A 12,933-nucleotide genomic window follows, 5' to 3' on the forward strand; every position below is an offset into this window, starting at 1 on the left:
TTACATGTATTCCGTTACAACCCAACCCTGGCCACACCCCACTGGGCTGGGCTGGGCCGGAACACTTACAAATGTGGGCCGGTAGGATTTAGGCAAAAAAAAAATGTTGGCCCTCCGGCCCACACACAGCAACGGCCCACCGGGGAAACTCCCGGTATTCCCAATGGCCAGTCCGCCCCTGCCTTTGACTCACAATGGTACTGTGTAAACCTAATATAGAGGGGGAAAGGGTGAATGTAATAAAACGTTTAAACAAAAAAAAAACTGTTATTGTCTTTTTCAAATCAAACAAACAAATGTGGTGGATTTAAAAATCATTTTATTTTAAAATCTATTCAATGTCAACTTGTTCCATTATTTAAATGACTAGATATACATTCATCAAACATTTACAGCATGTTTACCAAGCCACATTACACATAAACAACACATCCAAAGACACTCTCAGGAATCTCTTTGCATGACACTATAGCTACAAAAACAAACTCCATTAAATCCAGGAAGGAAAAAAAAATCAAAAACCTAATTCCTATGACTGCTGCCCTCTGGTAAATTGTTCTGTCAGGTTTCGAAAGTAAAATTAACGGTCATTTCATTATCAATCAATATTTGTTGGGGTTTTTTGTTTGTGTGCTGTAAGGCGGAGCACTAAGATCTCCTTTTAGAAAGATAGAGAAGGAAGAACAGTTTCTTTCTATGTCCTGCGCTAGTTCAACAAAGGAAGACTGTTTCCCTGATACAAGTAAAAAAGTCCCTTGTCAATTCAACACAAAATAAACATTCCTAAGGGAAAGCAGACATCAATATTTACACGACTTTTCCTCTAGGGCTCTAGCGTTTCAACCATTTTGCTTTTCTCCTTTTTTTGTACCGTAATGAAGCTTCAATAGCACTTCTGTCTCTGTGTAGGATATTTTCCTTAATCTCCTGTGACAATTTCCTGTCTGCGTGGCTCTATTGTGTTTCAAGCATTCATTTTACATGTAGCTGATGACATAAACACTGTAAAAGTGTGTGTGTGTTATCTGAATCTCTAGTGTTTCATGGCATAGGCACACGCTAAGGCACAGAGTGTGTGTGGTTTATCCCAATGCGTTACTGGGAACTACAATTCCCGGAAATCTTGCGAGGGAAAAAAAACCGAGCTGCATTGAATAAATTCTGTATATGGGACTGACATTCTGTGAGACGGTATACGAAGTAAGTAGAGGCCGTTTAAAAGTCAGTAATCTACTCATGGCATAAGAAATGTTTGGTGAGTTAGTAGAATATAGCAGCGAGGGAGGAGAGGAAAGTCAGACAAAAAGTGGGACAAAAACACGATTATTAAACAGTGATGTGTTGCAAACTATGACTGCATTCTCTATCCACAGAGATGTGATGTGTTAAAACAAATAGATGGTTTGTTCAACAACGGGAGGCAACTATGGAGGATTTCTGATGATAACTTTCTGTGAATATATATTACACATGAGAGTTTGCAACCTGAGAACACAGTATAACAAGAGGAGACCAATACTGTCTGATCAGTGCTGATTTTTTCAAATGATAAAAGGTCATGGAGGTCAAGTTTGAATCCACTGCTGTGAGCTATTACAGCCCTGCACAGCCCACGTATGCTTTCACTTCAAATCATAAGAGCTTAATTCAACAAATAAATGAAATACAGTTGAAATGAACTGAGTGCATACTGCAGCTTTGATGGTTTTCTATCTAAAAATAGCAATTAACAAAAGGAATGTCCCCAACGGGATTCAGATCTATGTATACTCAGATTACCGGTTGCCCTGTTACCTTTAAAGGTGGGGTAGGTACATTTGAGAAACCGGCTCGAGAAACCGGAGAAAATCTGCCACTTCCTTATAGAGCCCCTGCTCCAACACACACGAACGCGCACATGACCAATGAGGGCACGAGATAAGTTTGTGCCCCGATGGAAGGCTGACAGGCAGGGTAGGTCGGCTAAAAGGATTGGTTGTACTTTTTACAGTATTACGGCTTCTACAGACGAACATTTTTTATGGATTTTTTGTCAAAGCACTTAAGATATTCATTGCTATCGGGATGTTAAGAGCATTCCATGGAATATAACAAAAAGTGTATCTCGAGCCGGTTTCTGAAACTTACCTACCCCACCTATAAGTCTATCTACACTGCACTCGTCAATCGTCAAATACATAATTATCTGATTTAGTCATACATATATACTTTAGTATAAAAATATGATCCAATTCAATTAAAACACAAGTATGTGGCATTTAAGCAAAACAAAAACATACAGTACATAACTACATTAACTGTAAAATTTCAAACATTTAAAAGTATTTACCAAACGGAGGAATACAAAAGTATTAGTACCTTGTATGTCAGGGAGAGCAGAACATTTCGGCTATGTACAATACACTCTGTTTCTACAATGTGATGTAATTATAAGCACAAGGTCCATTTCTGGTGATTGCATTTCAATAATTTCATAATTTTGTTTGGATAAGATTTACATTTATATATTACTGTAGGTCTTTATGTAGCATGTAGCGAAGGCAATATTTCAACAACATAAAGGATTGGCCTCTTCACATGCACCGTTATCGCCATAGATAGAGAACATCGTCTGGAAATGTTCATCCTTCACCAATCACCTGTGTTGCTAAAAGAAAGTCTTCAAGCCATTTATCTTACTTACATAATTGAATAAGTGCAGACGGCAACGTGCCTGTGTTTGTCTTGCCTACAGTTTGCCAGAGAAACTGCATGAGCTAAACAAAACCTTTAAATTAAAAAGGTATAGTGCTTTTTCTTTGCAATAATATAGAACATGTGCATCCTAACCAACTGCATATGTTATGAGGACCAAACACAGCCAGTGAAAGGCAGAAAGACTACAATGAGAAGTAGAGAAAGAAAACAATACGATTATTAATGAGGGACGGGGCTTTACTGCTTCAGAAATAAAAAATCAGATGAATACATTTCTATGAAATCTGTTTTTAGGTCGTTTCTTTGGCCAGTTCTAAGATTGTAACCCAGTTTATCGTGGTGTTAGCCCTTTAATACCAGGAGACAAAACAATGCCAAATGTCTGTGCATGGGTTTTGTAAGAAAGGCATTTATCAGAGGTCTGGTATAAAATAGTGCAATGTTGAATTATCGAAGAAACTTCAACATTTCTGAAAAATAAATAGCTGTCTTAATCTGAAGTGTAAAAATAAGTTTGCCTGGATTTTGAGTAATATGTCATGAAGTTCCAAACCAAGTCTTGTGAGGAAGTGAAAAGAATATGCATTTCCAAAACATTTCCAGTATCATTACAAACACAGTATGGCTTACAGTACAAATACATGCTTATTTTCAGGAGCAGCACGTGTGTGTTGAAGAGTAATGGTGGGGGGCAGGTGCATGGATAACTATCACCAAACTTTATTGACATCCGATTTGGCAGAAGCTGCCTTGCTTGAACAATGTGTTGATACTGCCTTAGTGTTGCTGCCCAATAAGGTCATTTGGGTGTTGTTAGCTGTGAAGGTATATTGCTCTTTGACATCAGTATACAAATCTGATTTCAAGCATACTGCTGAAGTGGTGACTATCAAGTTCACTTTCTTTCCTCATTGTAGGGCTTTGTTAAGGGTTTGGGATTGGGATAACCAAGGAGATCACCTCAAATACTTCAAATCAGCATTGAGGGTTTGGTCAGAGATGGCATACACTGGTTTCTAGATCGGGGCTCAATCAGCTGTACATCACATCTTCTCTGCTAATGAAGCGCCACACAATGGAGCGAGGAGCACTTTGTCAAACAAAGAGAATCATCAGGTGGAGGCGTGTGGCGCAGTGGACTAGTGCGTTGGTGTTCGGATCAGGGGGAGGAGCACAGGTTCAAACCCCACTGCAGTCAGCATGTCGTTGTGTCCCTGGGCAAGACACTTCACCCCAAATTGCTCCTGTGGGGATTGCCCACAGTATTGAGTATGTAAGTCACTTTGGATAAAAGCCTCTAACAGGTAACATGTAATGTAATCAGCGTCTTGAATCCAAAGGTTACTCCTGCTGCATTATGGGGGTTTAAGTGGTTCAACATGGCTTATGGAGGACTCTTCTTCTTCTGTCCCTGAACAAAAGGAGATGATTTGTAGAGTGCCTCTCCTGGTTATTCTTCCTCAACAACCCCTCAGTACATGTCTCTGTAGATCTCCTGCAGGAGCGGGTGCAGGGACGTGTCCTCTGTCTTTTTAATCTCTTGTACCAGCTGAGCGTGCTCAGTGACCAGCTGCCGGAGGTCGGCCAGTTTCTGCAGCATCTTGGGGAAGAGGAAAGAGTCGTCGGGGTGATTGGCCAGCAGATGGAGCTGAAGCACCTGCACAATGCTCTCCTGCATCCGCTCGATGTGCGTCACGTTCACCAGGCCTGGGCGGTCTGAACAGAGGAAGCAAAACAAATTTGAGTGAGACGATTTAAATATAATCTCCTGTTGGAATAAACAAATTAAATGGAAAGATTATACCATAATTCCTTGGGTGTATAACAGAAGCATTTGCTTTGAGATTGATTAAAAGTCCTTAAAGAGCCAAAGGAAAAATAACTTCTAATTTCCCAAATAGCAAACGAGTTGTTTATGTGTAAATGTTATTGTTCCTGTATCTTTACCTCCACAGCAGATGATGGCAGCCACAAACAGAGCCAGGTCACTGTCGTCCAGCTCCATGGCGTTAAACTTCATTGCAAACTGGAACTTTGGCTCCATCATGTCACTGAAGGGCCGCCGCAAGCTCTTGAGGAATTCCCGTGTGATGAAGCCTGAGCCGTACGCCACCAGGAGCCCATCCTTGTTCATGCTGGAGGCGAGCATGGCGAAGAGGGCCTCGTACACTCCATATTTCAAAAGAGTCACCTGATCGTTGAGGTCCAGGCTCGAGAACCCGGGGACGGACTTTGCAAACTCTGTGAGCTCGGTGACGGTTTCCACCGAGGTGCACTGGCAGCAGTGGAAAATCCGAACTTCTGCCTCCTTGTCCTTCAGGGGTCCCGCTGAGCCCACCATCTTTGCCACCAGCGTCTGCTCTGCCAACTGCAGGGTCTCCATGTCATGGATGACAAAAGGCTGCGGAGAAAAAAGAGACACTTTTATGACCTAAACATGTAGAGTATGGTTAAAAACGGGTTTCCAGTTCAAATGCCAAACACACAGTTCAGTTTATACTGTTATTTTGGAAAACATCACATACATAAACGTGACTGCATAAATATGGAAAAAGCTGAGTCAGCAAACCTCAACGACATGAAAAAGTGAATGTTTACCCATAATCCTTGCAGAAAGGAGAGGCTAAATTAGCCAGAGCTATTATTGCCACTCGAATATTTCCACAATGACATAATTACTCTCCTTTAACCAACAGCTATATTATTATGCGTCACTCAAAGGAAGACTTAGCTTCAAATCATATCTCTTGACATTTGAGAGCAGAGCTGTTTTGAAAGTCCAACGGTGTCAGAGCAAAAAGGGCTTGCAAGGGCAAACTCAAACATATGTAAAAGACAAGAAGGAAATATATTTGAAACTTAAGTCTCGTCATCATTATAATGTTGTAGAGGTACACAGGAATGTTTTTAATGTGCACCGGGCTAGCAGTGATGCTTTCGCTTTTTTAGCTGCGTCAGTCTTCCAACAGTGGACAGTTACAACATGAGGAGCAGCTAAACCTGGATCAGATGACATTGGATGTGTGCTTTGACTCAGGAGGGCTAAATCTGGGCTATAGTGTAACAAGGAAAGGTATGAGCGACATGACACCCAGCAGTTTAATTTTAGGGAACTTCTAGGTCAATGCAACACTGGATCATGAGATAACTCGTAACAGGTGACACAACAACCTTGTACAATAAATCACTTTTTAAATGGATATACTTAACACTCTTTTGCTCTCACTAACTTTATTGAGGATATGTGATCTCACAGAAACAAAAAAGACGAAGTTGACATCTTATTATAAACAAAGCCTCAGGTGTTTTTATGTCACTGGTGGAGAAAGGTACAAAGCCCACAGCCCTTGTTGACTCGTAAGATTTCCATGACGACAAAATCACTTTCCTTGACTGTGTAGCCACAACCTCAAGAGGGGTTTGTAGGTCAGTCTATTCTATACATATTCAAACAGTTTATTCTGTAAAGGAGGTCACGGGTGATACACTGAAAGCACTTTACCCGACTAACTGCTGCACCACAACTAAATGGATCCATTTAGCCCTACTCAAAGAGCTCAATAGGATGATTGGAAAGTCAATCAATTATGAAAAGTAAACGTCTGTTGCAGCCCGATTGGTAATAGTCAATCTCTCGTTTCATTTCTAAAACGTGTCTATGTTGCACAATGTCACCCTGGGGCGAAAGTAACCGCTTTTTGTAGCCGCTTGATTTTTTTGGCAGCTTAAGACATCCATAAAGACAGTACGTAATGTTAAGATGGATCGTACCACAGTAAAACCAGTTAAGTCAGACAATAAACCTGATAGTCACTGTTCACAAATCAAAGCTGAGTGACACAATTATAGCTCATCGTTCCTCCCACACAATGAGACCGATGAGTCTAACCTGAGGGACAACGTCTGGCTCAGTTAAGATACAAATAAGTTGAGGTTGGATTTTGCATGAGAGTTATTAACCATTTGATGGTGTTGGAACAATTGTATGTTAATAAGCAGAAAATAACTTAATGTAGTCTTAAAATATTGCACGATGCAACAACTCCTTTTAAGTAATACTGCTCAAAACTATTTTAGAATCAAAATGTTTTGGGATGTATACACATACTGTAGTAGTGGCAAATGGTACAATATCACTTTATAGGGAGTTCTACGTTGTGTAAAAGGTCCGTTACACCATGAATGAACACGCAAACCAAAGGGTGGATCAAACACTGTGTCTCTTTGCGACTGACTGCTTTCTGATGGATGCAAACCCCAGAATCCCTTTGTAGTCTAAAAAGGACACTTATCCATCTCGATGCTTTGATCTGCAGCAGCAGTGAGCGCGGTCTGTGTTTGAACATGGAGCTGCGCATGGACTGACCTGTCCTCTTGACCTAATTCACACCTACACACATCCATTCATAGAATTCAGAAAATCTCTGAGCTGCATTCCATGACCCCCCCCCCCCCCGTCAGCCCCTCTTTTCTCGTAAAAAGAGAATGAAAGAAACGAGGCTTCGGGAATGTTTAAGGATGGGTGATGGTTGATGAATAGAGAGCCGCCATGGAGGGAACCAGGCAGTGACGGATGAAGTGATGGCCCTTTATACAGATACAGATGTTTCCTCGTCCAGCTTGTATTGGCTTGAACTACATGTTGAGCAAGTTATTTCTGTCATTGGCTGGCTGATCATAATCTTTGAGGTCATATTGAGACACGAGTTTGATTGCAAATGTGGACTGTGCTCAGAATTAGATTTAAAGCCCTCCAATGGGGATGAAATAAATTCAAAGTTGCAAGACAAGACGACCTCGACCTGTGAGGAAATTCTGGTAAAGAGCCGTGAACACGCGATCCACACATGCAACACCTTTCACTCACCAACCCACTACTCTTAATCAACGTACAGGGGTGCTGGTCTTGCCCGTGAGAATTGTTCGAGCCTTGGCCTTGTTCATGTTGAAGTTCTTGAGGTAGGCCTCGTAGATCTGCCGGGCCAGGGTCTTCTGGTCGGCTACCTGAGGGTCCTGCACCTCCCGGTCCCCCGTCACCATCTCCGCTTTCAGCTTGAGCTTCTCTGACTGCGGCATCCGACCGAAACGGATGGCTGTAAGCAAAGCAGACAGAAAGTCAGACGTCAGATTACACATTTAAGTTTATTTGTTATTTGAAAAAATGCAATTAAACAGTACATTTTAAAAACACAGAGAGAATGACTGTATAAGAGCAAGAACAGACCAAGTTTAAAACATGCACCAAACTTGATCAAAAACTTGATGTACGCACTACACCTACACGCACACACTCGATTTTACTGAATATTTCAGAGAGGCCAAAAAGCCAGGACAAGCAGACCTGACCAACACATCACCTGACTGTTTCAGTCTCACTCTGGCAGTGAATGCATCCAAGAATAGTTCCATGAGTCCTCTGGGCAATACAAACAACACCTGGCAAAGCCATGGTGCCAAAGTCTGGCCAAAACCACCCAGCACCATATTCTGGGTTGCTACTTTTTCTAACTGTCAGTTCTGTCCTGTACAACGTGTGCACTGCATCCATGATTTTCTGGCTGATTTTCAATTCTGATATAATCAAGGTCCACATATTTCACTTTAATCAAGTCAAATGAATAGTTTTCTGGGTTCCAGCTGGAGCAACTGGGAATCCTAACAAATGATGATGAATCCAAAGAATGGGGTTCACTCAGTCATCACGGTTGAACTTGATGGGACAATAGGAACCCTACAATATATGGATTTCTTTATTGTAATAGTACACAGAGACCAAAATGAAGTCCAAATCAATCAGAATATATTTATTATCCTTTATAATTATCATCAACAAACATGAACGTTTTTTTGGGATGAAAATCTCTGCTTCAAAGGGTTAACCAGTGTCAACGCTTGGGTAGGATTTTTCATGCATTTTCTTTTTGATGCATTATAGCCAGGGAATTGTGAACACAACAGGTTACTATGGTACTATGGTGGGCCTCCACGCTAGACAGGAGTTGTTTTTCTACGAGAGGATGCCAGCATCTCTCAGACGGCCTGATCCCATTTGACTAATAAGATTAGAGCTGAACTGTTTTTAACCCCTCCTCGACCAATTTAACGAGCACAAATCTGATGTGTATGCAGAAAAACACACCGCTCTTTAGGAACCCAACATCCAGCTGCACCTTCGTCCTGTATTCAGAAGATCATAAAGGCATAAAAGGGGATCTGAGTCACCTTGTCTTCTGAACGAGCCGCCCCCTATCGAGACAAAACTAAGCTAACTGTGCAGACCTGAATGGGGAAGAGCTACTGAGCTAGCAGACAGACTGATGGCCCATTAGATTACTGCTCACAAAGTGGATGGATCATCTGAAGCTGCTAAAGCTCCACAGCGAGAGCCTGGGCAGGAGCCAGGTCTAATTACGATGAGAGGAAGTGAGTGATGTTAAGCTGAGCATACAGTAAGTCCATTTGCTAAGATCTAGTGTAAGGGGATGAGTCTGTGACTGGAGTGGGGAGGTGGACAGTCTGTCATACCATTAGCTCATCTGTTTCAACGGCTCATATGCGGAGGGAGACACCTGCTACACCACTATAAGACTTCAAGTATATTGCTGTTGTTTTATCACAACATTCAATGGTGTTTATTGCAATGCTTCTTGTCAGTACATGAGATCAGAGGCTTTATACATGTGCTGGAGTGTGATAATAAAAGCACTTTACTGCTGTTGCAACAGCATTAAAAAGGGACAACATTTATAAGCAGTCTCTATAAAAATAAAGCATTGTATTAAACTTGAAACCAAGAAAGATTTTGTGGATATCACAGTAGAAGAATGTTGATTGCCTCTTAACAATTTCACAAATGAAAATGTGACATACTCATACATATGAAGATAAAAGCGTCAACTCGCAAGCCACAGACTTTTCAGAAATGTTTTACGATTGAACTAACATTCTGTCATACTGATATTTTACGATTGCCCCTTATCAACATATTTTGGACAGATTTGAAATATGTAAAAATGAAAAGAACCAACCATCCTGATTCCTAAACTGTTACATTGAATGTCTGTCGATACAAACATAGGAACAAAGCTCTAAACTTAGCTGTGCTGTATTCCTATAATCGATAACTTAGACAACAGACCGGTCTCAAATCTCCTTCCGCCCTATGCGGTTACATTTACACCGATGAAACTCAATACACATTTAGCTTAAACAGAGGTGAAGCTGACGGAAATACTACTACTTTTAGACATTGTATTATCATCAGAATCTGGGCAATGCCTTAAGAAGCTTCTTACAGCAAGTCAATAACCCCATGGGACAACAATGAAGACGCTGGCTCCTCACGTTCACTGACACCAATATGGAATATCTGCAAGTTTGCACAGGCTATAAGTAAACCCACCGATTGCATTGACCTTGGTGATCCTTCTACTAAAAATACACGAGCACACAAACAGAGATTCACACACGTAGCCTAATCCCCCAAATCAGTTCAGGACCTTAACCAAGGGTCAGCATGCCACGTTGGATGTGTAGGAATAGTAAACAACCTTCACCAGGATCTCAAACTTTGACCTCACTATTACTGTATTCCTAGAAAACATGAGCCGCACCAATAGAATAATGTATGGCTTATGTAAGGCTGATTTCATATGTTGCAGGTGGTGTTTTCTCTAAAACAGTCAAGATTGAAACACAGACTGCAGCTGGATAATAACCACAAATTATATGATACGTTTTTGAATTACTACAGTATTACGTTCACTAAGGGGGAAGACAACTGAGATTTTAAAAGTAAGTTCTTAATAGTTTTTTTTGTAAATGTTAGGAATAAAGTTATTAAAAAGTCCTTCCTAAAGTAGGAAAATACAGATGGTCCAATTGTTTGAATTAGTACATTTTTCTGAAGGAGCTCCCTTATAGCCTGGATTAGTCTTCAGTTGGAGGCTTGCCTTAACATGCAACCTGACACTCAGCTGCGGTGCTAGATTTCTTATGTGTGCTAATTATGTGTGTTCTGCCTGTTCAATCTTTCCTGGCATCTGCACTGCACTGTGTGTTTACTAGTTAAAAACATGAATTTGTGTGTGTGTGTGTGTGTGTGTGTGTGTGTGTGTGTGTGTGTGTGTGTGTGCGTGCGTGTGTGCGTGTGTGTGTGGTCTAGCATTACTATACTTGTGGGGACCTAAATCTGTTTACATAGTCACGTGTGGGGACTGGCTTCCCTTATGGGGACAAATTGGAGGTCCCCATGAGTGGAATCATTAATTTTAGGGTGAAGACTTGGTTAGGTTTAGGATTAGGGTTAGGGTAAGGGTAGGGTAAGGGTAAGGGTAGGTTAGGCATGTGTTGGTTATGGTTAAGGTTAGGATAAGTCTCCAGGAAATGCATGTAAGTCAATGTAATGTCCCCTGAAGTGATGTATACATGGTGTGTGTGTGTGTGTGTGTGTGTGTGTGTGTGTGTGTGTGTGTGTGTGTGTGTGTGTGTGTGTGTGTGTGTGTGTGTGTGTGTGTGTGTGTGTGTGTGTGTGTGTGTGTGTGTGTGTGTGTGTGTGTGTGTGTGTGTGTGTTGTGTTGGTCGGTCGGTCGGTCGGTCGGTCGGTCTTCAAACAGACCCAGACCCACTCTGTCGGACTCACCGTTGTGGGACATGCCCACCGACAGGCACTTCTGGAAGCGGCAGTATTGGCACTTGTTGCGGTTCTTCTTTTGGATTTTGCAGCGGCGCTCACACTTGTCATACTCCAGCTTCAGACGGATGGTCCGCCGAAAAAAACCCTGAAGGAATGAGAGGAAAACTTTATTTATTTATTTATTTTTTTATATAAATTGGACACATGGAACAAAAATGTAATTCGATACAATCATTTCCATATGCCCAAATGAGACATGAACACCACAGACCAGATTAGTCAGACAATAAGTGACAAATTGTTTGAAACGAAAGCTAATACAACCTTAAATATAACACGGACAAGTAAATTGCCTTTTAATAACCTCTGCTGTTTTGAAACCAGTTAAAAGGAGTTTTCTTATTTCTGTATCAACGTGACGATATCAGACACAGAGTTTCACCATCAGTTTGGCCACACTTACACAACCTTGAAAAAAAGAAATATTAAACGTTGGTGAGGAACAGATGGACTTAGTGGCATGTGTGCAGTTGGCTAGAGGGTAGAAAATGGTCTGAGGAATTGCTTAATAACATATTTATTCATACTCATTTGCAATTGTATCCAAAGTATCACCCAGGGTGCCAAAATACCCACACACTCACACAGTATGAAGGACACAAAAATGCTCATAAAGCATTGAGATTACCCGTGTGGTAATAGACACAGCGCTGTTGGTGGGGCTCGCTTAAACCCCGTGATCACATATTAAATAACTCGGAGTGAATCTCACCCACTGACCTCCAACCTCACGTGCACAGACACATATACATTCCTAAAACAAGAGTGACATGAAGATCAGGCCAAATGGGCGTCCTGCCGACACGGCTTGTGTCCTCTGTCATGAAGGATCGGTGTATTAACAACACAGAGGTCAGCCTCCTCCTATTACGGTTCCAACACCTAATAACAGCGGGGAAATGATGCACCAGAGAGGGGTGCATGTGGGTGTATGTGAATTCCTTTTTTGCAAGAATATTTGACATATTTGTGGACAAAATTAGATAAGTTCTGGTAACTTCACCCGTCACATTGTTTGAAGTGTTTTGAAGTTGGTTGGGTCTGCATCAGACCTAATAAGAGTAATAATGTAAGATGTTAAAAGAAGCAGGTAAGCTGTTTTTTATAGTAACTCATGTTTCATTTACAACAAACATGTTGATGTTTTTTCTCTATACCTATGATGTGGCTTATTTTGTTTTGATATAGTAAAAAAATATAACCTAGTTATCAGGGTTCATCGAAAGGATCAGTTTGTGCCAATAATCTGTAATTTTCTCACACAAATCAAAACCCCTTAGTAAATGCAGGTGTTGTCATGGTTATCAGATATGTTTTCAACTTCAGGAGTTGTAAACAATCAGCCGAATGTTTTTTTCCTACTACAGACAACTCTATATCGCATGTTTCTCTCTCTCTCTCTCTCTCTCTCTCTCTCTCTCTCTCTCTCTATCTTCTCTCTCTCTCTCTCTCTCTCTCTCTCTCTCTCTCTCTCTCTCTCTCTCTCTCTCTCTCTCTCTCTCTCTCTCTCTCTCTCTCTCTCTCTCTCCATCACCTGCCAT

The 12,933-nt window shown here is 41.2% G+C and overlaps 1 protein-coding gene across 1 annotated transcript in view; it reads right to left on the reverse strand.

Moving 5' to 3' along the window:
• Nucleotides 1-302: 302 nt before the first annotated feature.
• Nucleotides 303-12,933, reverse strand: part of pparab (peroxisome proliferator-activated receptor alpha b) — a 37,010-nt gene continuing 24,379 nt past the window's right edge. Inside the window, exons 4-7 of the mRNA XM_034084838.2 lie at nt 11,339-11,477; nt 7,591-7,790; nt 4,645-5,098; nt 303-4,413 (exon numbers count right to left, since the gene is read on the reverse strand). Of these exons, the coding sequence (XP_033940729.1) occupies nt 4,169-4,413; nt 4,645-5,098; nt 7,591-7,790; nt 11,339-11,477 (1,038 nt within the window). The 3' untranslated portion in view covers nt 303-4,168. The remainder of the gene's footprint in view (nt 4,414-4,644; nt 5,099-7,590; nt 7,791-11,338; nt 11,478-12,933) is intronic.

This window comes from Pseudochaenichthys georgianus, chromosome 6, assembly GCF_902827115.2.
Source record: "Pseudochaenichthys georgianus chromosome 6, fPseGeo1.2, whole genome shotgun sequence".
NCBI classification, from domain to species: domain Eukaryota; kingdom Metazoa; phylum Chordata; class Actinopteri; order Perciformes; family Channichthyidae; genus Pseudochaenichthys; species Pseudochaenichthys georgianus.